The following is a 26777-nucleotide window of genomic DNA, read 5'->3' as shown; positions in this document are numbered from 1 at the left end:
GCTGGAGTTTGAGAGTCCTTAGTGAAAGTGGCCTGGATCATTTCAGCAAGACTTGCCATAATCATGCCATTTGCTGTGATCTAGCCTGCCAGGAGGTGCCTGTACACCTGTATCTTTCACTGTGACCAATGGTACTGTTACAGGGCTTGTCATGTGGCTGCTAAAATGTATTTTAAACACTGTTAAAAACATTAGCTGGTGGATCTCTCACTGAAAAAATTACTTTCTCCTTCAGACAGAAGCCAATTCACCCAGAAGAAACCAGAAGTGGTGGAGTCTGACCACCCAATTTTGACATAAAAATGAATTAACTGCAACAAGTGGGGTCTGGCAATGACATCACAGAACTTTAAAGCAATGCCAAAAGACAGAGCTAGGAGAGCAAATAGCACTGCCCAAGCTACCTGGGACTGTCACAGAGGGGTGGAGCTAGTGGGGAAGGCAGGAGTGGATGGGCACCTGCCCCAGCACAGGAGTGGGAAGTGCAAGGGTGATGGTTCAGTCCCTTCCCTTCTCCAGAAAGGGAAGCTGCCAGAGGAATGGCAGAAGAAAAGAGTCCAGAGAAGCAATAAAAACCAGATGACTCCACTGCCACATGGACTGCAAACATGGAAGAAATGTCATGACTGGGCCAGCAAGTTTGTCACTGCCCATGGCACAGAAACCACCTTTACCTGACAGGTAAGGAACAACCTCAGTTGGGTTGTGTTTTCTCTCACTTCTGCCCCAACTCCCCAGAGGACTAGCGTGCTCTTCTGAGCCAGGGAGAGCTGTGAGGCCTGTCCTGCTCTCCCAACAGCCTCAGCCCATCCTCCCAGCTGTCCCACACATGGCAGGGCAGAGGTGAAGCTCCCCACTCAAACCTGGAGGCACTGGCCATCGGTGCCCAGCCAGACCTGTCTCTGCTCTGGGGTCTCAGGGACGGACAGAGCCACAGCCCCACAGAACGGGGGCTTTTTTCAAGGGGCCATGATTGCGCTGGCAAGAATTTTGGTTGGTTAACTTCTTTAGCCCTTAGTCCTGCACAAAATTTATATCACAGATGAAAAGGTTTTATAACCTAATCATCAGTTTCTACCCTCGTTTGCATTTTTGCCATGGGCTGAACATGTCTTTCTTTGTGTTCCTGATGTCACTTGTGTTCACAAGGCTTCTGCTCCATTGTGCAGGATCCCATTTGGGAGCCCCTCCTGGAGGCTATCATAGTTTCCCTCAAAACCAGGCTTGTAATTCGTGATGTTGGAAAGCATTCCCTAGTTTGCTTCTGAAAAACACTGCACAAAATGTTTGCTTTTTGTGAAATCTGAAGCTCTTCTAAATTAGCAATTCTGAACTGCTGAAGAAAATGCATGTAAGTGACACAGCTTCTAACCTGCATGTTCTGCTGCTGCATTTAAAAAGTTCTTGAGCAAAGCTGATTAGGCCAACACCTTTAAAGTTTCACCAGGACACCTCAGTGGCCTAGGTGGGTGTTTCAGACAGAGACAGCTTCCCGGACTGCAGTTAGGTACTGCTTTGCACATTCCATATAGGCTGACTTGACTACAAAACCTGCCATAAGGATGTGCCCATAAGGATGCACATTCTTCATTCTGTTTTAATTAACATGATGCTATCGTGTCTCTTCAAAGACAGGCTCTGTTGTCGCTGCGAGTCCCTCTGGGATCAAGCCTCTCCTCAGCGTCACCATTGTCAGCGCATTTGGCTGGCCCACACTTGGGGGACTTATGTTTCACTGTAATTCCTTCCAAAACACGCAGAAAAGGCTCTCTCTCTTTCTCATTAGCGTGATGGAAAGAGCATGTCTTGAGGCAGCTATTTAAAGTCCCAGTCAAATGGAACTACTGAAAGCTGTTCTTTCAGAGGCAAGGTCAGAATTGTTCGATATGGTAACAAATTTTCCAAGGCTTATGCCAGTGGGAAGACAAGCACACATTATGGCCTTGTATTTGCAGTGCACTTTCAAGTCTTTGTTTCCACACTTGCAACCTCAGAGAACTCGTGCTTGAGGGAACTGCCATCTCCAAATCATACCAACCTCCATCCTCTTAATTCCCCCAACTCCTCGTCCACCGTAGTAGGAAGCATCCACCGTGGGCCACTTCTTGGAAGGCAAGGGCTCCGGTTCTTCTTCCTGTAAGTACATTCATGGAATTTACTTTTATAAGATACTTACACACACACACACACACACACACACACACACACACACAGAATGTCTTTTCTGTATATTTCACTGGAGTTCCTAGAGAATACCCTGTTGGTTGTGAAAGCAGTGCAAACACTGAGGACAGGAGAGCCTGCAGTGTGTTACTGCCTGTGAGAGGGAGAGGAATTCCCCTTGTAAGGGGGAAGCTCTTGTAAGGGGAATTGTTACTGCCTGTGAGAGGGAGAGGAACTCCCCTTGTAAGGGGGAAGCTCTTGTAAGGGGAATTCTTCAGTGTTTGGAATGACAGAGCTGGGGAAAAACGCTGCCTAAGTCCTACATGAATCTTTAGATATTGGACAACGGCTATTCAAGCTTTCTGCTTTCAGTGCAGATGTGGAAAACAAAGCTATCTTGGAATAAAGGCCCTAAGTGTTTCGGTGGATCTGGGATTAATTCAGGCCACACTGAGCTGAGAGCGCAGAGAGCTGGACTTCAGCAACCCTGTTCTCCACTAAGGGCACCCCCCGGGGCAGTAATTTCTCTGGCAGCACTCGGACAAAGAGCCTGACACGCAGCACGTGGGGAAGCACAGGAGTGGTTCCATGTGAGCAGTGTGGTCAGATTAGCACCGTCAGACCATACCTCTTTTGGGGCTGGCGGAGGTGGAGGGGGATCCTTGATGACCTGAAAGAGCCAAACACAGGAAAGAATAAGGTGCTGCACTGGCAGCAGCCGAAGGGAACAGACCACGGGAAGAGTGACCTGGTTCCACCCGAGCCCCTACGACCGCAGCGAGCTGGCAGCCTCTGCTGCCCGCTCCCCTGAGCCTCCCTCAGCAAGGCCTTCTGGAAATCACCACCATCCGCCTGCCAGACCCTGCCATCCCTGGCCTGCAGACACTCTGGGCAGACGTGTCTGCCACCACACTTCCTGGCCGGATGAGCCTCAGCCGCCGTGAGGAACAGACAGTGCCGAGACCCCACAGAGTCCGGGAGCAATCCCAGAGGAAAAGCGTCCGAGGCCTGTGTGAGGTCCTGCACAGCCGTGGGCTGAGCTGCTGCTGCTGCTGGGGAGTGTCTGGCCCAGTGACAAGCTCAGGCTTCACCTCTGGATATCCTGGATGCTTCCACAGCCCTCACATTTCCCACCTCCCAGCTCCATGACTGCAGTCACACTCCCACACTTCTGACACTGCTCTGGGTGAGGCCCACTCCCGGGAGCATTTCTTACACCTCTATTTAAATCTCCCTACAGTCCCTTCCCGTTCCCTTTGTCACATCCACACTGTAAAGCTCAGAGAATGCCCAGCACTGACAGTCCCAGCAGGGGAGAGGCAGGCAAGGGACCCTCTTCACTGATTCTGCTGAAAACAATGCAGAGGCGTTCCTCCATGAGAAAAGCAGGTTTGCAAGCTAACAGTAAGTTCTTTGGTGACACTGGGCCATGTTTTGGGCTTGGGTATTGCCTGGAAATGACTGAAAAATACACCATGAATATCAAGGAGTCAGTTCTTGCTATGCCTTGATATTACACAAACATATCCAAAACTGTGCATACTGACAAACAGCTCAATGTAATGCAGGTTTTAAGTAACTCAATTGAAATATGCCTTACTTTAGTCACTCTGTGCTATTTAATTTTAGTACTTTCATTAAACACTGCCTATGAACAATGACTGCAGCCAGTCAGCATAATATATGAAAGAAACGTTATTTTTCTGTTCAGTGGAGTTCTCCATCTTGATTTGTATTTCAGTTCTCAGTGCCACCCAGATAGTTACTACTGACTGCCTAAACAGGCTGTGGACTTTCAGCAATGCATAAAGGAATTCTGCCCAATAGCAGAAATAATTTATGGCACCCCTGGAACCAGTTTTCCACAGCCTTTCAGGTTTAAGTTACAGAATGGCTCATTTGTCAAACTCAAGAGTGCTTTGGGTGGATTGGAAAGTGACCTGTGGATTTCAACTGTGAGACATCCCTTTGCTGTCAGGATGTTGCAAAACCATGCCAGATATTACTTTTCGTTAAACAGCTCTAGACATTTTTTCTTCCCAGTCATCAGGAGTTTCCAGCATACTTAACAGAAAGTAATTATTTCATTAGTGAAACATTCCTGAAAGCCACACTGGAATCATTTTACCCTACCTTTACACGAAACAGCAACACAGAGGGATCATGGGACAGATCCTGAGAGATACTTGGATGTTGAGTAGGATTTGCCAAAGCCTGGAGATATTTCATTGCTGCTGAAAGCAATTAGGAGACTGGAAACAGTAAAGCAGCACTTTCTCTCAATGGAAGGACACCTTATTTAATTTCTTTTCTTATTTCCATTTTGCCTGTCCCTAACCATCATCCCAAAACAGTCTCTGTCAGGCCTGCCAGCTGTACAGGAGAAGGTCCTCCTAGGTGGCTTTGTATGCACCCATATGAAATGGCACTGCCCTTCCCCATCTATAGCTGTGCCACTCTGAAGCCTCACATCTGTCTGAGCACAGACAGTTTTGCCCAGCAAACCTCTCCACAGTGAGGGATGGAATTCCTGTGGGTCCTGTGCCCATTGGGGATGTAGGAATCACAATTCCCACCCTGAACAATCAAGGGAAACCTGACTTGTTTGAGCCTACTGTGGCTTCCTAAGGCATTAGTCAAGGGCAGCTTTTGCTCAAGTGGAGGATCTAATCCTGTGCCAGCTCCTGAACTCACTGAAGTTTGAGGGGAAATTCAGTTTAAAGCCAAGCAATCCATTAATTAGCTGTTATTTCTAATGGCTTCCGAAAATGAAACTTGTTTTAAAAGTGACAGTGGTGTGAGAAAATAATCTGCTTTGAGTAGCAGCTCCTCACCCTGCTGACAGCACTGGAATGTCAATGCCTGCATCCTTATGCTTCCACAGGCTCTCACACTCACACACTCAAATCACACGTGCACACACAAAGATTCTTTTCAATCGTGTGGTATTCCAAGTGAAAGCTGTTTATGAAAAAGGGAATGGAGCTGCAGACAGGACTGCACAGAGGAAGACCTGAGTATTGTAAATTATCTTTCCCTGAGCTGGATTCAGATTGTTTCAATGACAAAGCCTCTGAATAACACTGCTGTATTATCATCATCATGAAGAGATGGGCTGCTTCCTCAGTTTGTTTGATTTTATCGTCAGCCTGTCTGGGCAAAGCTCCATCTCATTTAGTGAGTTGCAACAAATGAAGGTTTGAGCTTGGAGAAGAGCTGATTTCTTTAAAAAAATCATTAAAAAAAAACGAAGAAGTTGGTGCTTGAGGCAGCAGCGCCTCTGATCCACTCATTAACACTTCTCTGCTGCTCCATGATGTGGGCATTAGGAGATGTCAGCACAGAGCCTACAGCCAGCTTGCTGCAATCATATGTTCCACAGCAAGGGACAAGTGACAGAACTGTCACAGTGAAACCCTTGAAAGCGGGGGACAAGGAAGGAAAAGGAAGAGGAGTCTCCCTGCCCCACCCTCTGAGTATCCAGCCTACTCACACCATGGAGCTCCAGCCACGATGGAGCAGGGCCTGTGGGCAGGGGGCAACACACCCGCCTGGCTCCAGACACTTGTTCTGCCCACAACGCCCTGGACCTCTCTTTTCCATCGGAATCTGAATTTGAAGAACTATGGTTTTATAAGGCTGAAAATTGATAATATAGAACTATCCACTGGACTGCTTCATGTAGGAATTTTAACTTACAAAGCTGGTTTATTAATCAAGGTTAGGTTATTTAAAATAAGAAAACCAGGAGCTTGCCTCTTACTGATTTGCAATGTTCCTTTTCCACAGGGAGGCTCATCATGTGAAACAAAGTGGAGGTAAGGTGATTAACAGGAAGCTCCCTGGATTTCTTTTGGGCCTGTGCTGCAGATAATGAGAACAAGCAAGGCTTTTTGTTCTCACCTCAGGAATCCCAGATTGTGAGGGTACAGATGGAGGCTGAGTTTTCCTGCCCTTGGACAACCAGGGGCCCGATGGAACCCTGGATCACAAGGGCTGCGGGACAGTCAGGTGAGAAGGCCATTTCCTCTCTGCCTCACATTCCACAAGCCCCAGACAAGAACAGGAACCCAGACAGGGAAGCAATCTCCATTTCCCAAGTCCTCCATGCTGTCCTTGAGCTGGATGAATAATCAACTTCCCCACTGACCCAGAAAGGAATGGCAGGAGGCAAGTGACCAACACTGCTGCTACTGGGGTGAGGACAGAGAGGGTGCTCAGATAAAGAGATGGATGTGTGCAGGGATTATGAAAAAAAATAGGGATTTCCAACCTGAGAGCCCATAATGGACCACAAATACCAATTTTACTGAGAGCAGTTTTAAAGTGGTCCTTGATTTCAGGGTAACATCTGCACACCATTAAGGCCACCCCATTCCCGTGGGTTCCAGTTCCTGTGCGTGCAACTCAAGACAGCCCCAGTGGAGGCCCAGCACTGGAGCTGCTCTCCCCAGCTCCCACAGAGCTGCCTCCCCATCACTTCACCCATTTCCTGCAGGATCTGTGTTTCCCACCCGTGGCTCAGGGTGCAGGGGCTGTACCCCACGGTCTGTACTCACCACTTTGCAGCAGAGGGGCCAGAACCACCAGAGCAGGCCGAGCGCCACCAGCAGCAAGAGCACGAGGACGGCAATGAGCGCTGCCACGCCACTGGACTGCGGAGACAGCAGGGACAGTGTCAGTGCTGCCTCACCTGCTCGCCCCAAAAGCCAGTGATAGTTCTGCTCAGCTCAGGGGATTCCTTCTGATGTACAACTCATGAAACTGAGAGCCCTGAGATCAGAACGAGGCCCAGCTTGAGGAAAAGAGAGTCCACTACCTGCTAAGGAATGAGCCATCAGACACAGACAGGGGAAGTCTCATCCTAAGCCTGTGGATAACGCAGAGGTGCCCTTCTCCTCTCTGATGTCCCAGGTCTCACACATGGACTGGGGAGCACACAGAGAGGTTTAAGGTGTCTCTATGAACAGTACAGCCCTGAAGCTTTGATGCTGATCGCCACATTCCTGCACAGACTGTGGCACACACTCCCTGCAGCCATGCTGTCGGAACCTGAAACTGACAGAGGGAGTGTTCCTGCTCCCAGCAACACTTGAACTGCAGAACTGAGCAGCCCACCTCCCACACCTCCAACCCACTTACTGGGGGTGTCTTTATTCCTACACTTTAGGCTTTTAGAACAACACTGACAGAAACACAACAGCATCTCTAGGAAAAGAAAAGTTATTCAGACTTCAGCTGAGAAAAAAGGAAAGGAGAGATCCAGGGAACCACTGAGACTGGAATACTGCATGAGCAGTCCTGACCCAGAGGTGCTCCACTGCACACGGTGGTGGAACAGAGCCATATTCCAGGTGCAGTGAGGCACACAGGTACAGTGGTGTCTGGGTGCCTAATGCTGTGTGAGTTTGTTTGTTTTCACTGCAGTAACGCGTGTTTGTTGGGAGGCTGGAACTTGTCTCCCAGTCAGCCATCAGCTGCTCAGCTCCCAGAATTAGTGAGCAGTTCTAGCAGTGACCCATTTCTTGAGTTGCCCATCTGCTACTATGGAAACAGCAGTTCTTGTGTGGAGCCGCCTTTGCTGCAGCACAGGCCAAGAGTAGAAACCAGGAAAAGACAAAAAAGGCTGCTGAGCAGCTCTTCCTGCTGCTGTGCACATCTGTACCTCTCTGCTTCCTGCCAGGACAGGCTGTGAGCACAGAGCAGTGGAGCTGCCATGCAGATCAGTGGGAAGGCCATGCCCAGCACCTCGCTCTGAGCTGCTTTGTGTCAGGGCTGGGCTGCAGCAGCTCCTGTGCTGCACAGCCCTCAGCCACAGTGCTTGGGTGTACAGCTGGCACGCTGTTCTCTGTTTCAGAGCCTCACAGAGGCCCTGAAACAGAGAACTGTGATTTGGGCTCTGTGTGTTCCTTTGGCTCCCAGCTCAGTCAGGGTTCCCCTCCTCAAACTGCAGGGCTGCACTGGAACTCTGATCTCTACAGCTGCACAAATGGTGAGGTTTTAAATGAACAGAATAAAAATGTCTTTTTTTTTTCTCTTTTCTATTACTGATCTATGAGCAAAGAAATCCTGCTGGAAGCAATGCATGGTGATGGGCAAAAGAGATTTTCTCTGTGCTTCAGGCCCAGTGGAAAAGCTGCTCTCCAGTCACACTTGAGGTAAGACACATTTAAAGGCCCACGTGCACAGCACATGCTCAACACCATGGTCTCTTGTCTCCCTCCACAAATTCCAGCTGTCCTGTGTAATACAAAAGGAATTAAAGGACAGCAAAAATCTGAGAGTAGAAAATAGATGTTTTAAGTTAGAACAGTCACTGGCTGCACAAGTGTGTGGCCTCTCCTGGAAGCAGTTTTTATCTCTTCTATGACGTGTGATCAGACTTAGCAAGATGTTCACACTGCCTCACTCCCAGGCATAAGTGGGACACTCTGGCCTCTGCCTGGACCCTGGATGAACAAGAGGTAAGAGAGCCTACACTCCTCACTCAGGCCCCAGAGTTACAGAGCATTAGCACCTCTGCAGGCCTGTAACCCCTCTCCACACACAGGCTGAAGGTGCCCATCTGCTCCCTCAGGGAAGAGCCATGCCGGAATGGGACCCAGCTCAGGGCAGGGAGGTCTCCCAGTACTTGCAAAGACACAGCTTTGCACAGCAAAGTGGAAGCAGAAGTTCTGTGCTCCGAGATCTTGAAATGGCAAAGTCCAAAGAGAAATGGGGTGTGGGAATTTTACAAGGAGTTACAGAAGTTATTCACTTACACACTCCGAAGCAGTGATGGTTAATGAGGTGGACATGAAAGACTGGCCTTCATTCAAACTCACCAAAACCTCCAGGGTTCTGCCAGGAGACAAAGAAGAAACATGAGCAGTCATGGAAGAGTCAAGAAAGGCTCATACATGCTGTGCAGGCACTTCTACCTACAGCCTCTGCTCCACAGGGAGTGTCCTCAGAGGGGAAATGGAAGCTTGTGCTTATTTCTATTTGGGAATAAGTTTGGTCTCCTCGGGAATAAGTTTGCTCTCCCTGACAAAGAGCTGTCCAAGTAGAGAATATCCCTTCCCCATTCCTCAGAGCAGAAAATACTCCCAAAAGTTTTACATAAAATAAACTGAAGTGCAGCTGTAAAAGTAGCATTGTTTTGTCTGTTCCATAACCATCTCCTTAGGCACACACAGACATTATGGTTAAAGATGACGGATAATTATAAATGGTCAGGACTTGCTATAAATAGCCCTGAACACGGCATACAAATAGTATGTGGTTTACATTTTACAAATTAACCCTACAAGAAAACAACACATGGTGGATGTTAAACAGAATAAGACTCCTCAGCTTCTCTGGCTTGGATTCCCAGGATTCAGACAGTTTATGTTATGCATAGATGTAATTAAATAAAAATGTAGATATCCATGAACTAAAATGATTAATCATTTACACCGTTCTTACATGTCATGAGTTTCTATTCTGGCACAAACACTGTAGTCAATATGGAGTTCAAAGCTATTTTAGCTAATTTGGCTCATTTCTTCTTCAGTTTTAGCAAAAATGAAGGGAGTTGCTTCCACTAAACTCATTTTTAAATTATCTCTGTTCTGAATAATTGATCCAACAGAAAGAATAACTCTAATTTCCTTCTAATTGGAATTCATTGGAATAAGTGAATCAGAACCAATAAAAAAATCAAAACTATTTGATTCCCTTGCAGAGCAATAAATCAAACCATGGTGAAACTCTGGTCAATGATGTTTTTTTTTAAGATGTGGTGTGTTTTATTATTTTTAATTCCAATTATTTGTTTTAGCATTGTAATGAGGAATGCTGGGGAAAATTCCAGCATGAGGATTCTGCTCAGGTTTGGCCAAACACTCCTGGAACTGCAGGGCGGGAGGGTTTCCTGCCTCCCCAGGGGGAGAGGAGGAGCCCCAGGCTGAGCTGCTCCCACACTCCTGCAGCTGTCCGGACAGCCCTGTGTGCTCTGGCAGCCCCCTGAGTCCTGCCTGAAATGCCACTAGTGAAGAGTAAGGCTGTTTTGGTAGATGGTCTTTGCTAGCAAATGGAGCAAAACAGGGACACAAAACACACCTGGATAAAACACACACACCACGCTAAAGCAAAGGATCATTCCCAGGCATCCTGGGGACCCTGATATGTTCTTGAGCTCGCTGGGTTGTGTGAAACATCCTGTAAAATAGCAAAGATTTCCCAGCGGGCTGGAGCCCATTGTACACCTCACTGTTTCCAACACAGTAACTGTTCCCAGCTGTAACAGGCACCGGCTGGGATTGCATTTCCCAGCCCCAGTGCGGTGTGCCACCCGTGGAGCAGGCTCACTGAGCACAGACACGCAGCGGAGGGCAGCGCTGCCCTACCCACTCCCACCCTGACACACCGCTGCAGGGATGAGCCACCGGAGATGTCACTGGAGCTGATCATACCCTCTCCGTTCTGGAAGCCACAGAGTGAACTCACACAGATAATTACCTCATCTTCAAAAGGATGAACCTGTCAACACACAAAAGCACTCCTTCCCTGACACTGTCATGGCTGTTGGGGATACCCAATACATTCTTTCATTTATTGAGCAGCCACCTGTTAGCTGGGCTGTGGGTACTTGTGATTCATACAAACACTGCCCCTTAAACGGGGAGTCCCAGAAAGAGGTGTCCTGTTTCTGCTGCTCCTTCACACACAGTTCAGAGACAGACCCGTACACAAACACATCCTAGTGTTTATCAGCAACGTGTGTGAGGCTTTTAGCTCAGCATTCTGCCAAAACTGAAAATATTCTGAGTTGAAAATGGCAAGCAGCAGTGATCCCTTTTCTCAGGCCCCTGCATTTTCCACTGGTGACTGTCACTGTTGTGCGAGGGCTGAATCCCTTCAGTGGAGCCTGGAATAGTCCGGTCAAGAGAACATTCCTGTCCCTGCAGCCAGGCAGCCCTTGGGCACAAGCCTGGCTCACTAGGGAAGGGTGAGGCTGTACTAGTTTTGTACCAGCACAGATCCCGCCTGAGGGCTGAGCTCTGGAAAGCTGCCACAGAGTGGGACGTCTCCCAGGGCCCCTCAAATAAACCCCCTCTAGAGTCGGGCAGTGTTGTTGCTGCAGCCCCCCGGGGCCATCATGCAGCACCATCCTGCAGCCTGGCACCAGGAACACGCAAGGCTGAGCAGCTCCTCTCCATGCAGCTGGACACACAGGGCTGCAGGGGCCGGGCTCCAGGGAAAGGCACAGAGCCCTGCTCACGCCTCCTCAAAACCCCTGCAGTGCCCACAGACAGTGTCTTTCCAGGGCTTTGAGGCAGGATGCTCATTCCCATCCTCTGCTCGCTCCTGACAGCACACCTGAGCAAGGTGGAATCAGAGAGCTGGCAAAGGAGCATGAGCAATGACAGCGCTGTGCGGCACAAACCCTACTGCTCTGCCTCTACCTCAGCCCCAGTGCGCACCTTCCCGGCGGTCTGTGCTTCAAACCTGCCTCACTGTACTAGGAAAAAATGCATTTACAGTTCATGGCCCTTCCTCCATGTGGAAGGGATTTTCCTACCCTTTGTCTGTGCAGTATCTACTCTTTGGATGGGAACCAATCCTGGAAAACTTAAGTCTGAAAAGAGCTTTTTAAAATGTTCTGATCTCTGACCAAAGGTAACCACAAGACTCTTGCAACTTCAAGCTGCGTCGGTCCTGGCCCACTGCCCATCCTAATACACAATTTACCCAAAAATGTAACTTGAGGAGACCAAACAGTTGCAATTCCTTCCATTGTGCCCACTGCTGGTTTATTGTGACAGCAGAGGGATGTGACCCAGAGCCATATGTCCCTGCAACTCTGGTCTAAAGCCTTCCATTTCCTGTGAAATACAGCTGACTTTCCATCCACGGTAGCCTATTTGCAAAGTATTCATTTGCTCCTTACTTTATTAGAAGCCACTAAAAGACTGCCATTTTACGACCCATTAAAAAAGATGAAAAAAAAATTAAATACAATTGTGAAAGACATTTGCTAGAAGTAATAAATAATTTACCTCAAATTTTCACACACTGAAAATTAAACTGGCAACTGCTCAAAAAGTTAGTAAAATTTCGGTGACAAAGGTACTTCAGAATCAAATGCCTGCACTAAAATAGCAAAACTGCTGTACATAGGAGGAAGGCAAAAAATAGGTCTGTGTATTTAAAGGGCACTTTCCCTTCCAACACTGCCTTCATGAAATAAATGAATAGCTTTATAATACAGGCTCCATTTGACCAACCTCGCTCTGATGTCTTTGGCCACTGCTTGCTGGGGTGCAATTAACATCTGCCCCTCCGTTCTCCCTGACCCAAGCAGAGAGGGCTCATTCCCTGGGCTCTGTGAACAAACACTCCTGGACCACAAAGATGACTCTGCATCCCGGGACTCCTTCCTGCCCCAGGAGGAGGCAACACACAGAGGGAGAGATTTCCAGCCTGGGCTTCTGGGTGTGGTGCTCTTCACAGACCTACAGCCCCAGCTGCACCAGGACAGGGACAGCTCTCCTGGAACAGGGTTCCCACCCTGCCTGTCCTGTTTGGTGCAGTGCCACTATGCCACAGGCCAGCTGTGCCTGGGGAGCACCGGGACCATTCACTCAGTGGGAAATGAGTCGGGCAGGCCTGAAGTTAGGAGAAGCGGTCAGAGGCCTTTTCCTCTCATCAGCCACACAGGCATAAAAAGGAGCACTGAGTACTTTGCTGAGCATAGGGAAACTCGCTCATCCTGGAATTCATTATGGTGTTTGGAGATTCTGGTAAAGAATTAGTACAAACTCTTCGCCCTGCCCTTCTTGGTGTAGCTTCGCGCTGATACAAATTCAGATGATGGTTCTTTAGGGCTCCCTCCTGTTACCCCAGAACTCTCTAGCTTTTCCAGCCACATAAGCTGTTTGTCCGGGCTTGACTTTCCACGGAATGGGACACAAACTTTCAGTGCTGGGAACTCCTAGGGAATGTGAGAGAACTGGAAGCCATTGAGGAACTAGTTCTGATCTTATGGAACCATGGGAACCTGCAGTAGCAGGGTATGAAGTGTCATTATTTTGTTAAAGTAGACAATTAATTCAGATCGGGATCCTATGGCCACTGCATGAAGTGCAGCACTTAGTTCTGCTCACGCAGTCCTCGCTAATGCTCTGGGAACACTGTGTGCCCTAGGAGGGACATGAAGGACTGCGACAGAAATTACTACTGATCTTAACACCACATCCATATGGCTGAGGGGCCTGTTAGCCTGTACAATTCATTGAGGATGTTTCCATCTGTGAATAGGTCCCATTATACCCTAATTGTGTCAGACTAAATGTATTTCTAAAATATTTGCAGAAGTTAATATTTATGACAGACATTAAGCCTAATCCAGCCCTATTTCTGAGTTGATTTCTCTGGCTATTTTGGAGGGAGAGGCTGTCCTATGTGAGCACCAGACACATGGGAACCACGTCCCATGGGAGCACCAGACACTGGGAACCATATTGTCTTTTATTTTTGTTGGAAGAAGATGTTATGTAGGAAAATAAAAGACAATGCCTGCATTAAAGGCTTCACCTCAGTGAGTTTGGAACAGGAAGAATAGGTGCAGGTGGGAGCAGTTCTGACCCCCTTGGCTCCCTGCCCAGGGCTGCAGGGGAAGCCCAGCTGTTTGCAATGACGGGTAATGCCAATATCCTATCCAGGTCCAGACTGGCCATGGGCACAGCAGCAATGGGGAGGGTATTGCCTTCACCTGGGCTCAGGAGCTCAGCAACAGTGAAAGCAACAGTGAACAGGTGAAAACAACCTGACCTGGAGCTGGCATCCTACCAATTGCTGAGCAGCAAGAAGTTAAAAGGGAGAAGCACAGGTGACTTCCTTTTGGGCTGGTGCTGAGAATGGCTGCATCTCCCACATCAGAGAGCTGCTGGCAAAGCTGGAAGAGGACTGAGCAGTGAGCCCAGAGTTCATCCTGGGGGTTGGGATCTCCTGCAGCAGCAGCAGGAGGCCGCCTGCTTTCCTCCGTTTGGCACGTCTCAAAGGACAGCTGGCTTCTGAGAGGTAGCTGGGCTCTTTGTGCTTTTGCCTTTTCACAGTAGTAACCAGTGTTATGTGGAATGGGAAATATTTCAGTCAACATGCTGTCTCCTAAGTTGCCAATCTTATAAAATTCTTCTTTTAATTGGTCCCCTTGTCTCTGAACAGGTTTTTTTTTTCCAAATGATATGTAGTCACCATCTAGGTTTCAGGCTGAGGATGAGGCTTGGAAAATTGGTTCTTTAACCCACACTTGCATGCTGACACCAGCTGCCAAGCTCTCGAGTGGCTCAGCACAAGCACTGCCCCTTAGGTTAGTAAGTAATTCAGCTCTCTGGCCAAATGACATCCCTGTCTGCATTGCCACAAAAGCTGTGCTAAGGCTACTTAGTGAACAGCACCAGAGAAAGAGCTCAGGGTCACTTCTTAGTTAGAAAGAGTTCAGAAATGCTCAGCACAGCCAACAGCATATTAATCCTTTCTTGAGTGACCCTGAAAGACATGTGAGACTGAGCTGCAGCTTGCAAACCCTCTGTCTGCCTTTGCTGACAACAGCTTTTCTAAATTTTTACCTTTCTCAGCAGAAGAAGTAAAAGTGACAAAACAAAAATAACAGTAATAAAGATAGCTATAGCAAGCAACAGGTCTCCTCCCTCTGGTTTTCAGCCACTTACTTCCATGTTGTCAGAAAACTCACTTAAGTTCCACACACCTTTCTCAGCACTTGTTCAGACAGGCAAAGGGATGTTTTGCACAATTCTGTGACCCTGACCAAGTTCTGGGCTTGTCTCACTAAACAGGTGATGACATGTGTGTGTATCTGTGTGCACTGGAAATCACAGGGATTTGTGTACTTCAGAGTTTGTGGGCAGCTTCTGTGGGAGAAACACCTGCGGTCATCTTTTAAATGTGAGTTTGCACTTTGTGACAAGACAGATTGTCTCAGGTTATTGCTGTTGTCTATTTGTCCATCTGGTAGAACAGGGTGAGACAAAGGTGAGGTGTAACCTGCAGGTGTGACTGAGGTACTGAGTAACCCAGCGTTGCAGAGGGGTGTCAGGTGAGCACCCAGCGAGTTCCAGAGTTAGATGGGTGGGAGGGCACTGGGACTGCTGGATGAATCCAGCTGTGAGAGGTGTGGCTGGGGTGTTCTGCCAACAGTGGGCCAGTAAGGTATGACATCGGCTGCTAGGTCAGGTATAATTACAAGCTTGTTGCCTGCTTGCTTTTGAGGCTTGCACTGTCAGAGGGAAGTACAACTGTGCCATGCTAATATGAGGCACTGACACTTGGTGTGGGAATGTCAGTGTGTCAGCCCAAGCACTCGAGTGCGTCCTCTGAGAGCACTAATGGTGCCGGATCGGCTCACATGCTATTCAGATATTTATTTTGTGTTTGCTTGAAGAATCAGGCCAATGTTTTTGAAAGCACATTTAACTATACCATATGCCTACTTAAATCATCCCTATCAAACAAGTTGTGGGTTGCTGCTCTGGTTCATTCTGTTCTGTTTTCCCTCCCTTCCCAATGTGTTTATGTGTATTTATCCAATTTGCTCTGTTCCTCGTGCCAAATGGCAGGTCTGAGATCCCAGCCAGGCAGGGGCAGCTGTGCTATTGTTGGTGTCTGACAAAACAGAGGTCATGGGCTGGGCCTGCAGCTCTAGCTCTAATGACAGCTTGTGTGGGACATTATGGGGCAGTTACAGTGTAATCAGGGTTCATGTGCCTTCAGAACTAGGAATAAACCTTTACTTAACCCTTGGTAACTTAGAACTAAAGTCTCACTTTTAAATCCTGTGCAAATTAGACTATTGCAAAATATTCCGTTGTTTGTTTACTCCATTGCCATAACTCCTTCCTCTGTCTGGAAAACACCCAACTTTAAACAGCCCCACCAGAAAAAGCCAAGACCTGAAAAACCAGGCAACAGCCTAGGTGGAAGAAAGGGTCTCTCCTGCACAGAACTGATCCTAGCTGTTCTCACTTCTAAGATTGATGAGAGTTATGAGCTCTGCCAACCTAGGAAGCAACTGCCCATAGAAAGGAGTAGGCTTCTGTCCTCCACAGAAGGACTCTTCCCTCCCTGGAAGGTTGTTCCGAGTCCAGCCCAGCAGTTCCAGGCAGTGACACAGCAAGGTGTGATCATTCCCAATGCCTGCTGTTCAGCAAGAGATCAATCTGCAGGGCTAGGGAATTCTGAACTCTCTGCTCTTTGGGTGGCCTGACACTTTATCCCCTTTTCCTGCAACCCTTCAGCCCAGAAGGCAAGAGTCTCTAAGCTATTGAAAAGGGTGTTCCTTGGAGCTGCACACCAGCTCTGGGGCAGCTGAGGAGAGGAGGCACAAGTCCCTGGAGCCACTCGGGGAGAGCGCAGCTGCCGCGAGGCTGCCTGGCTCTGGCTGTGGCACTGCTGTGCTGCTCGGCATGGAAATGGGAGCGCTGGGGAAACAGCACATCTGTCACCCACACGCAGCCACAGCCTCCACTCAGGGCAGCACCAGATGTGTTTATTCGAAGCATGTACTAACTAGCTACTTAATGGCTTAGAATTATTAGCAACAAGTTAATTAAGCAAACATATTCACCATCAGTCACCTTACAAAGCATTGCTTCTTCAACACTGCTTTTACTTCCTAACTGTCTTTATCAAGGGCAAGAAACAGGAGGGGAAAACTACAAATTCCATAAAGGAGCTGCAGCAAGAAATAATGTGTGAAAGGGGTTCACGGGGTCCTAATGAATGCTGGAGTGCACAGGTATTGCCTTAGCTGAGCACCTATCCATGCTGCCAGCATAGTGGCACAGAGGAGGAAGCAGCAAGACTTAAGAGGCTGCAGCTAATGGGGAAGAAAAGGGAAGTAACAGTGGAAAAAATTATTCCTTGGTATAGTTACATAAAATTTGCAAAGATTGGCTTCCCTGCTGCTGCATGTACTGGGGATGTGCCTGGGAGTGCAAGCGTTGCTTGGCATCCTGCCTGCACGATGAATTTGGGACTACCTCTGTCCCAAGGGAAGAGGCTCTGGTTCCCCAAGATAGGAAGCACAAAAGCAGTTGGTCAGTTCCTGGCTCCCAGGTCACAGGCAGCAGTGAATGGAGTCAGGGCAGAAGAGGTTCTATCTTTGGGTACTGGGAACAGTCAGGATCCCTGGTTAGGAGCCTGCCATGACAATCACTCTGTACAGCACCTTCTAGCTGCTCTTCAAAGGGACAGCTGTCTAGAAACCCAGTGAGGTAATCTGAAGGATGGAGCCCACAATCCATTCATCTTCTCTGTGTCTGTTTTCATGTGTTCATGCTCTTCCCCTTAAATCTGGTGCTGGTATTAATAAAAATGACACTTAGAAAACGGAAAGCAAGGTTCCAGATACCCCTGTTCCACTGTCATGGAAACATGTTGCACCTAGAAATCCTAGAGCCCCTAGAGCTGAATGTGATGCATGTGATTGGTACCAGATCACCTCCTGCACTGCTGTATGCTTTGTGCCAAGTGAGCTGCCCCAGACTCCATCAGCTTCTTGGAAACTGCAGGTAACCAAGAATTTGGCAATACAGTAGTCATTTTCCTTCCTACCACCCAGAAAATAATTCCTATTAAGTCTTTGCTCTTTAAATGCCACCAGCTGTTTGTGTTGGACAGGATGTAGGAAGCAATAAATGCAAGCTGAAGACAGCAGCGTTTGAATAGAGGGCACACAAGGTCACTAACTGCAGCAGTGTGAACTGTCCTGCAGAGGATCAGGAACAGGACATCAAGCCATGACCAATATGATCAAGTGAAGCCAATTTACTGCAAAAACCTAAGCTATATTTATACTGTGTTCTGTTGCTCATGTGCCTCAAGCTAATGCATGATTGGTTAAATCCTTCTGCGCACGCATTTTAAGCTTTTAGTTAATTCAGTTATTTTTTCTTCTTCATGCATCTCGCTGCGGTTTTCTTGTCTGCCTTTACATCCCAGGCTGTCTGTAGTTGAGCGTGTTCTTCTCCTTTTGTGTCCTTCAAGGGCATTTTGACCTTCTATTCAGTCTCAATGAAGACTGGGTTGTGCATATGTCCATTTTCCTGCAGAAATTCCTCAACACTGTCCCACCTTGGCATGCAAGCTGATCATCAAGTGGAGGTACCTCTGAGAGAAGTTTCACTTATGCTCAGGTTTACGCTGAAATTTTTCCTTTTCGGCTGTTATTCTTTAAGCTTCTGAGCCCGAGGAGAAGGACGCTGCATTCTTCTGTCCTAGCAAAACCTGAGTTCAAATGCAGGATGGACAAAGATGGAAGCTGGCCAGCACTGCAGCTGCATGAAAAAATAGCCTTCTCTAGTTCCCTGAACTATTTTAAGAACAATGGCAACTCCTCAGCCTGTTGGTTCCGTTTGTGTAAGCCACTGCCCTACATCCATCCTCTCCTGTCTAGTTTAAAGGAGAGTCTGCACAAGATTGGATGTTTGCAGTAGGCACCATAAGATCCCAAATGTTACTGTGATATTCTAGTGAGAAATGAGAATTCATGTAGACTAAGATAAGTAGTTCACATAACTATTTAGTAGAAGCCTTTCAGCAAAACAGTGTTTTGCTGTGCTAATTTGAACTGCAGTTGTCATCCACTCACCTAATAAAAGGAAATGTCTAAGTGTTCAGGCAGTGTGAGAAATGCCGCTTTTCCCACTGGTGTTTCCATGCAAGGCAGAGCAGAAGTCAGCTGGAGGTGAAGCCAAGCCCACAGAGAGATTGTTCTGAATGCAGACTCACAGAACTTTGGGCAGACGTGAGGGAACAGAAGTGAAGCTAGCAAGAATGTAGACTTGTAAATTCACTATTTTTCCTGTACTAGTGTGCTGGGCTAGCAATTACTAGTAGTCTCTTGAACAAGACAAGGGCTCTGATTGCCTTCAGAGCCACAGTAACTACAGAAAGATGTAATGGAGAGATCACAGCGACCTCTGGTTTGGTTTGACTCTCTCAAGCTGTGGCAGGACAACAAATCCAAGTCTCAGCTAAAAAGGGGAACTTATTTTCTCAAATATTCCGAGACCTTCAAAATGTGACTTTTAAATGGGCAGGGCAGTAGGATCAGAGTCCTGTTTAGTAACCAGCTTGACTGTGTTGTTACATCTGCCATCACAATGCATTGGTGAGCTCTCAAAGCAATTCAACCTCCTGAATTCAGTTAGCCTCCTCACCTTCCTGCCCAGTGTATGTGTGCTTTCCCTTTCTGCTTTATTTCAAATTCATAACGTGTTTTATAAGGCATGGGTTGCTTGTGTGCAAATTGTGAATAATTGTCAGATGTTAACTGATCAGGAACCTTGTAAGTGGGCTGGGTTTGTAATCAGACTATGGAATTTTGCACTTTAGAAGGAGCATGAAAGAAGAGATTTTAAATGGCACAGGCAGAACAGTGATGTTGTCACCCAACCTTAGGATGATACATCCATCTGCTACAGGGGACAGTGGAAAAGCAGACTGAAAAAAAATGCTTGTTTTAATCTACAGCTGGCACTTGGGAAGCTCCAGACTCAATGCAGCCAACAGCTGGGAAGGAAGTAGAAACACACCATGGCCAAATTCCAGGAGAGCAGGGGCTCACCAACCCAACATCCTGAGTACTCTGGCATTTTATCCATTTCACACAGCCCTGTATTGCTCTGCATGTGAAAACTGCTAATTCATCAGGCAACAAGAAGTGTCTGCAATTAGGAAAAGATGCAATGAAACCTGTTACGTGAGTCTTGACTGTTCACCCAGAAACTAAGCTGCAGGTTTGAAAGTCACACAGTGAGCTAACTCAGGCTGCTTGCATTATCTTAAATCCACCCCAAAAGAGCACTAGAAAAGAACAGAGGGGTTGTTGCTACATTAGTGACTAATATTAGTTCCACTACATGAGGAATTACTGGGAGATATCCAGCACTAGTCTAGGCTGTGCCAATGGGAAGTCAGGAGTTCAAGTACGTACATATCTTACATAGCTGTCAGTCTTCTGCACAGTAAACACTCAGCTCTGGGCCAAAGCTCCAACTCCTTCAATAGTGTGACAGGGAACTGTGCTTCACATGGTAACTTGAGAAAACGTGTTTTCCTGTGAACCTGTAGAACTCCAGAGGTATTGTGCTGAGGTGCATTATCCACACTGCAGTTCCAGCCTGGCAGCTGTCTGGTTCTGTAGCACTCCAGAGTGTAAGGAAAAATGCAGCATGGGCAACTAATTTCCACAGCTTTAACCTACACAAACGTGTCATGCACTTCACGTGCCTTTGGCAGGACTGGCTGTTTATGTACTCTGGGACAAACTGTGTGTGGAAAAGCCTTTACAGCACCAGCTTTTGGGGAGCTTCACACTGGGATTGTATGAAATGTATGATTCACAATGGGAGTGTGTGTATGTAATTTGCTACTGCTCTTCTGTTGTACAGTAACTGCACTGAAATACCTGGCCTGAGGAGGAGGGGTTTAAACCCAAGGGATTGACATTGTTCTGATGACAGAATCAGTTCCCTTACTGCTGTGGTGGTGCTGACTGGTTTTAGCTAAGCCAGAAGCTGCAGAGCTGCTGCGCTGTGGGATGCACAGGGTTCTGACACCCTGCTGCACGTGGCACAAGATGCATTTGTCACACAGCTATGTGAAAAGCAACATCAGGAAACGTGTCAGTATTGAATCCCTCACCCCTCCCTCTGCCCTGCATGTAGCTGTGCCCCGTGCCTGTTCTCCCTGCCAGCCATGACGCAGCTCTGGAGGCAGATTCTCTGGGGTCAAGCACCGAACGTTTTTCCTCTATGGCTTTCCAGCTTCCCTCCCCCAGCCTGCTGTTTAACACACAAACCAGATGTGCTTTTGGAGCTTTGCTATCCATCTGACAGCACCACTGAGGCGGCTGATTGTTGCTCAAGTCAGAAATGTAACTACAGACCAGTCATCTATACAACATCCTTACCTCTTCAGCTCCTGAAGTGCCACAGATAAAGGCCAATGCAGAACTGCTGTGCTTCCCATTGGATTAGCATTAGCCTCATGCCTAGTAAATCTCTGGGAATAACTACTTGACAAACAGGGAGGAAGCCAACAGCCAAAGCCTTGGCCCTCCCACAAAACCCAGCTCTGATGTGCAGTTTTCTGACTTCAGATTAGCTTAGGGTCTTCAGAAATCTGCACAATGAAGTCCAAGTGACCATAAGGCCCTGAGGCACCTTTGACTTGGAGAGGAGGAGGGAAGGATTAGTTCTCCAAAGGCCAGAAGTAATGTGGAGCCCTGGCCGGTGACACTAAAGCCAGAGCTGCAGTTTAGCCCCAGTGCTGGAGCTGTTAACTCATTGGATCAGGATGTGTGGAGCAGGGGTACATGTCCTGACACCTAATTTTAATAATAGCTTGTAAGTGTCAGTGGCAATGTCATCTCTTTAACAGTGGGCCTGAAGATGATCTGGACGAGAGCATATTATGCCCTGTTAAAACAGCTAATCTGCATAGAATTTATGACAAGCCAGATCTTTTCAGTATTGCATAAACTGGCTGAATATTCATTTTTAAGGCACTGTCCAAATGGGTTTGGTCACAGATGACTACTCAAAGTTCACTCCAAAGCTGGCATATACACCAGGGAATAACAGAAGAATGGGGGAAAAAATGCAACAAGAAACCACCCCCCGTAAAAGGAGCAAAACATTGCCTTTGGCCAAACCCCTCCCAGTTAATGTCAGCTATAATGGCGCCAAATTCCAGCAAAACATGGGCTGGCATTTGGTTCAGTACTTACTGGCCACTTTTGTACAAGATCGGTGCAGGGCAGAGCAAGAAGTCAGATTGTACTGTTTTAGGCCTTTCATCTGAAAAACAAAAATCACATGAGGTTACTACGCTGTGCAGCTCAGGCGAGGAGCTGCCATGTGAAGGTGCTGTGAGGTCCCTCTCTTCCCATGCTCCTTACTGCTCTGTCCCGGCTGGAACTGGCAGCAAGGCAGGCCCAAGGTAAGGAACACAGAACCCCAGGGCTGGCTGTAAATGCCAGGTGAGCCCACATTACAGTGCTTATTTGAGCTACTCAAGTCAGCTTATGCTCTTCCAGAGAGAACACTTCCCATAATCAACACTGGCTTTCTGGAGAATGAGAACACTATTAGTAGCTTCCTGGTAGCTGGGAGACAAAGGTTTGTTTCTAGTTGGCTCCATCCCTGTGCATTGCATTACAGGACTGTTTTATTAGCTGTGACTCTAGTGTTTTTCCTCCAGTGTTTCTTCTGTTTTTGAGTTGGTGTGATTTGCAAACCTCTTACATTTACAAAGCACCTATCTGTAGAGCACAGGAAGCACTTATTTGCAGCCCCTCGAGTCCAGTACAGCATTCTGTTGTGCAGGTGTGAGGAGGGGAGGATGGAGCTTTTTTGCTTTTTTGTGTCTGGTAAGCTGGGGAAAATTCAGCTCCTGTGTGCAGAATCATGAGCCTGAAATTCCTCATGGCAGGACCGATGATTTCTGTGCGAGGACTATTTCCTGGCTGTGGGGTGAGAGCAGATAAGTGATCTGCCAGATCAACTTGGAGATGACTCTGTCCTGCATTTCAGGAGCAGGCAGAGAGACAAGCAGTTTAGGGGCAGCTGAAGGAGGAGCTGTTGGCATAAATGAGCTTTTCATATGTGCTATAATCTGCACTGACTGCTTGGCCTAGATTTGGGGCTAGTCATGAGGTGGGGAAGAGGGATTAGCACATTGCCATATGTTTTTGTCTTAATGGTATGTTTCATAGATTATTTTTCTATCCCACAGCTCCATTTGGCAGGTTTCCTTTCTAGCATTTGGTAATGGTTCTTTATAAATGCAGAACGAGCAAGATGCCAAACGCATCCTTTAAAAGCAGGGGAACAGACACAGTAAGGGTGTGCTCAGAGGCTGGTCCCAAAGAGAGCCCAGGCCCCCAGCGAGGGGAACTCCAACAGCAGCAGATCCTCACCCAAGTGCTCTCCATTCGTGCCCTCACATACTGAGGGTTCTGCAGAGGGACTGTGAGTCCTCTGCAGAGGAGACTGCAATGACACAGGCATGGTTATCCTTCTCTTGGGACCATCTCCTTCCTCCTGCTACTGCTCCAAACGCCCTCGCTGTCTTGCTGTTCATCCTGGCTCCACTGGTCCCCTTTAGGCTTCCTCTGAAGCAGGCAGTCAGAATCCAGCACAGAGCTGAAGGGAATGACCTCATGTACTGCAGGAAGGACCATTTGAAATGTCCCTGCTTTCTTCCTGTACTACTCCCCCGCTGCTTGCTGTTGTCCATTGCTGAACAAGTGGACCAGGGGGATGTAAGAAGGCCCTGGCAAGACCCCATAGAGCAGATTGTGTTTTTATAATCAATACATCACTGTGCCATTCCCCTACCCTCATGTGCTTCAGCACACCCCTTTCTGAAGCCAAGAAAAAACAAGCAGCCCAGAGCTGTAGTTGGCAATTCTCACATCAGATGGTAGCAAGTGTTTGTGGGCAATGGGAAGCAGAGGTGACAATTGTAATGGAAACTGAAGGGAAATTTATACAAGCGGAATTGACTTACAGAGGCTGCCTGCAACCAGAAGTACTGGGTTACCCTGTTACTCTGCCAAATTATTGTAGGTATTTAACAGGCTGGAGAAACTGGCAGCCCATTCCAGTATATACAATATCCAGGGTAAGGAAGAAACTGCACTGGAAACACAAATTCAATTGTGTAGGAATTTAGGACAGGCTAATACAGAAATCAGATAATAGGCAGGGAAAAAAAATCAGTTCTAGTTTTTCCTTCAAGTCATTTTTTGGTTGTTTTCCAATCTGGCTGGAATTCTGTTTAGAGCCAGAAGTTAATGTACTTATTCTAGCCATCCATTTGAGTTTCTGCATAGAAAAAGCTAACTCACGTATAAGGTAGAAGAAAGTGCCAGTACAAGGTGTCATGGTCACCATCTGAAACAGAACTGCTTTGTGCTATGGCTGCAGTAAACCCCGATGCTGGGCAGACAGAGCTCGTGGACCATAAAAAAATGTACCACTGTTCTGACCTGGCCTTTTTCTATGCTGCTGCAGGAGGAGGACTGACGTGCCCCTGAAACCCACAGCACACCTGGCACACCACCCAGGACCAGCAGAGACCTTGCAAAAAACAAGGTAAGTGCCTCCGGGAATTGCAATGAGATGTCTTGGCCAGGATTATCATGCAGAAAGGGACCTCAGTCAGTACACTGCAGCCACGGGTTTGTTCATCAGCAAACATCTCCCTGCCCAAATGTCAGGAGCCAAACAGTTCTAATACCCACAGCGAGGGGGTTACCAACACCGCCCACAGCTAAAGGCACCTGGTAGCAAACTGAAACCACTGAGCAGAGTGTGAAACAACTTTCTTCCCTTTACTAATCCTCAGAGCTTTCCTGTTCTCCTCCTCTTTGCTATTTTTCTCTTTGAGTTTTCATGAGCTGAGGTAACTACAGGACTACACGAGCAGAGGATGGCAGACATCCGCACTTACGGATTGTCGTTCCGTTCACTTGATAGGTACAGGTCACGCTGTCGGTTCTCCCACCGAGGGTTAAGCCACTTCCTCTGAGAACAACCTGGAACTCCTCTGGAGGGAAAAGCAAACACATACAATCACCAAACCTCAGTGCACTGCAGTAGGCTACACTTAGACCACAGCAATTTCATTTAGTCTGCAATAAACAAAGCACAACATAGTAATGCTTCCAACTTAGTGAGATCTCCTTCTTTCCTGAACTATTGTACTGAATTCTCCTTATAAATCGGCAAAGTCAAGACTTGTTCCCAAATCTTTATTGAGACGGCCCTCTGAAATTAGAAGAGGATTCAGGCTATCAGCAGGATCCAGGGCTCAGCTGCACAGTAAGATGCAGTTTCTCAGTGAATGAGAAATAGGGAACTCAGAACAAGAAGACTCCCCAAACCCAGATCAGACTCACTTGAAGTGCCAGATGAAGAAAACATTTCCCCTTAGCACTATTTCTCTGCAAGTTGCCTAAGGACCAGGCTATCTGTGAGCTGTGCAGAGGAGGAGTGAAAAGAGTTTTTTTACCAGGGCCACTGACTTCATCCAGAGCATCCACATTTTCACAAAAATGTCCAAGTAATGTTTTGCAACTACCTTATTTTGATTGATCTCCAACTATGTGTGGATTATGAAACTTAGAAAGAAGACAAGGCCTTAAAATTCTGGGCAACTCTTCTATTTCATCAATATATTTTTCTTGCTGCCCAAAAATGCAGTCATGTGCTTTGTTCTTACACTCCGCAGATTTTGGGGCAGATTTGAGATAAGTGCAGAGCAGACTCAGGGGAGAGGCACAGGTAAATGCTCTCCTACTTTGATGTGCATTACCCAAGCTATAGAAGCAGGCCCTGGTGGTCAGCTCTTCTGAGGAGAACAAGAAGTCAACAGAGAAATCTCATGTTTCTCTAACCTCTTGAAGATTTGAGCTAGAGATCCTTTATTCTAGAGACATGTGGTTTTCCTTTGGATAAAACAGGAGGAAACCAGTCTATAATTGAATAGTATATTAAAATTATAAAACCTTACCTCCTACACAGACGCTGGATGGCTCCAAATATAAAATCTCAGTGCATGATTGTTTCAAGACCTATTGCAAAGGAGGAAATAGTTACAAATATATTTCATAGCACTATTTCAATGAGCAATCTTAATTTAAAACAAATGCTTTTCCCTAGATCACACATACAGCTATAGGTTTGGTTTAGTAAGTTTGACTTTGTAGGACATTGCCTTGAGCATGTGCAGCTCCTGCACACCTGCACAGTCAAGTCTAGGAGTTCCTAAGGCTTGGATTAGTTTGTTCAGCTCCGGAGAGCCTGTAAAATATAGTAATGTCCAAATCCCTAACGTGATTTTCCATGAACCCAAATCCTAATGTTTAAGCCAAAACTCAATCACAAGGAGCCTGACCCAAAACCTAATCCAGTCAAAAGCAGTCTTCCAACAATGAAGCCTGGTCAAGCCAAGTGCAGGTTATTTCGAGTGCTGGCACCTTGCCCTGCGTGGAGAGGCACAGTGACAGCGGTGCTCCTGACTGTGCTGCCTGCCACTGGACAGGGATCTCTCAGCTCTTCCTGTTGTAAGTGGTATTTTTAGCACACATTCGTAAACATTCCATGGCATCCATTCAGGTCCCTGCAATCACGTGCACAGCAGCGAGTCCTGTTACTGTCCCCTCTCTATCTCCACTTGCCAGGTCTGTGCCTGCTGCTGAGCTGCCCCGACTTCCTAGGACTGTCCCTCTGTCCTACTCTTAACTCCTGCCTTCCTCTCAGTAGGACTCTTCACACTCTGTCACCTTTCCCAGTGGTTCGTGTTGCTGCGTACCCAGGCCCAGCAGAAACAATCATGTAGGCACTGTTCTGACAAGAAGCATGCCAAGCTCCAAGAGAGAGAGCATCTTGCCTCACTGAACACTTCCTGTATTGCCTCTCTCCCCACAAACTGTTGTGCACAAATTAGTTTTTTAGTGCTTTAAAACCCATGTTAAATATTAAGTGGTACTTTTAAAAATGGAGACGTTGCAGGCGCGTGCATTTGGATGAGACACAGCAACAGAGATCTTAGGA

At 47.3% G+C, this 26777-nt stretch overlaps 1 protein-coding gene and 1 long non-coding RNA gene across 2 annotated transcripts in view; one reads left to right on the top strand and one right to left on the bottom strand.

The window, feature by feature from the left end:
• LOC140684021 (uncharacterized) overlaps positions 1-2043 on the top strand; it is a 69657-nt gene extending 67614 nt beyond the window's left edge. The window contains exon 4 of the long non-coding RNA XR_012055851.1: positions 520-2043. This is a non-coding gene — a long non-coding RNA (uncharacterized lncRNA). The remainder of the gene's footprint in view (positions 1-519) is intronic.
• ANTXR2 (ANTXR cell adhesion molecule 2) overlaps positions 1-26777 on the bottom strand; it is a 77476-nt gene that overhangs the window by 26992 nt on the left and 23707 nt on the right. The window contains exons 8-14 of the mRNA XM_012573262.5: positions 25735-25795; positions 24673-24768; positions 21944-22013; positions 8925-9003; positions 6723-6818; positions 2792-2833; positions 2039-2134 (exon numbers count right to left, since the gene is read on the bottom strand). Of these exons, the coding sequence (XP_012428716.2) occupies positions 2039-2134; positions 2792-2833; positions 6723-6818; positions 8925-9003; positions 21944-22013; positions 24673-24768; positions 25735-25795 (540 nt within the window). The remainder of the gene's footprint in view (positions 1-2038; positions 2135-2791; positions 2834-6722; positions 6819-8924; positions 9004-21943; positions 22014-24672; positions 24769-25734; positions 25796-26777) is intronic.

Source organism: Taeniopygia guttata, chromosome 4 (genome assembly GCF_048771995.1).
Source record: "Taeniopygia guttata chromosome 4, bTaeGut7.mat, whole genome shotgun sequence".
Lineage (NCBI taxonomy): Eukaryota > Metazoa > Chordata > Aves > Passeriformes > Estrildidae > Taeniopygia > Taeniopygia guttata.
The sequence above is the reverse complement of the archived record's forward strand: the minus strand, read 5'-3'. Positions and strand labels throughout refer to the sequence as shown.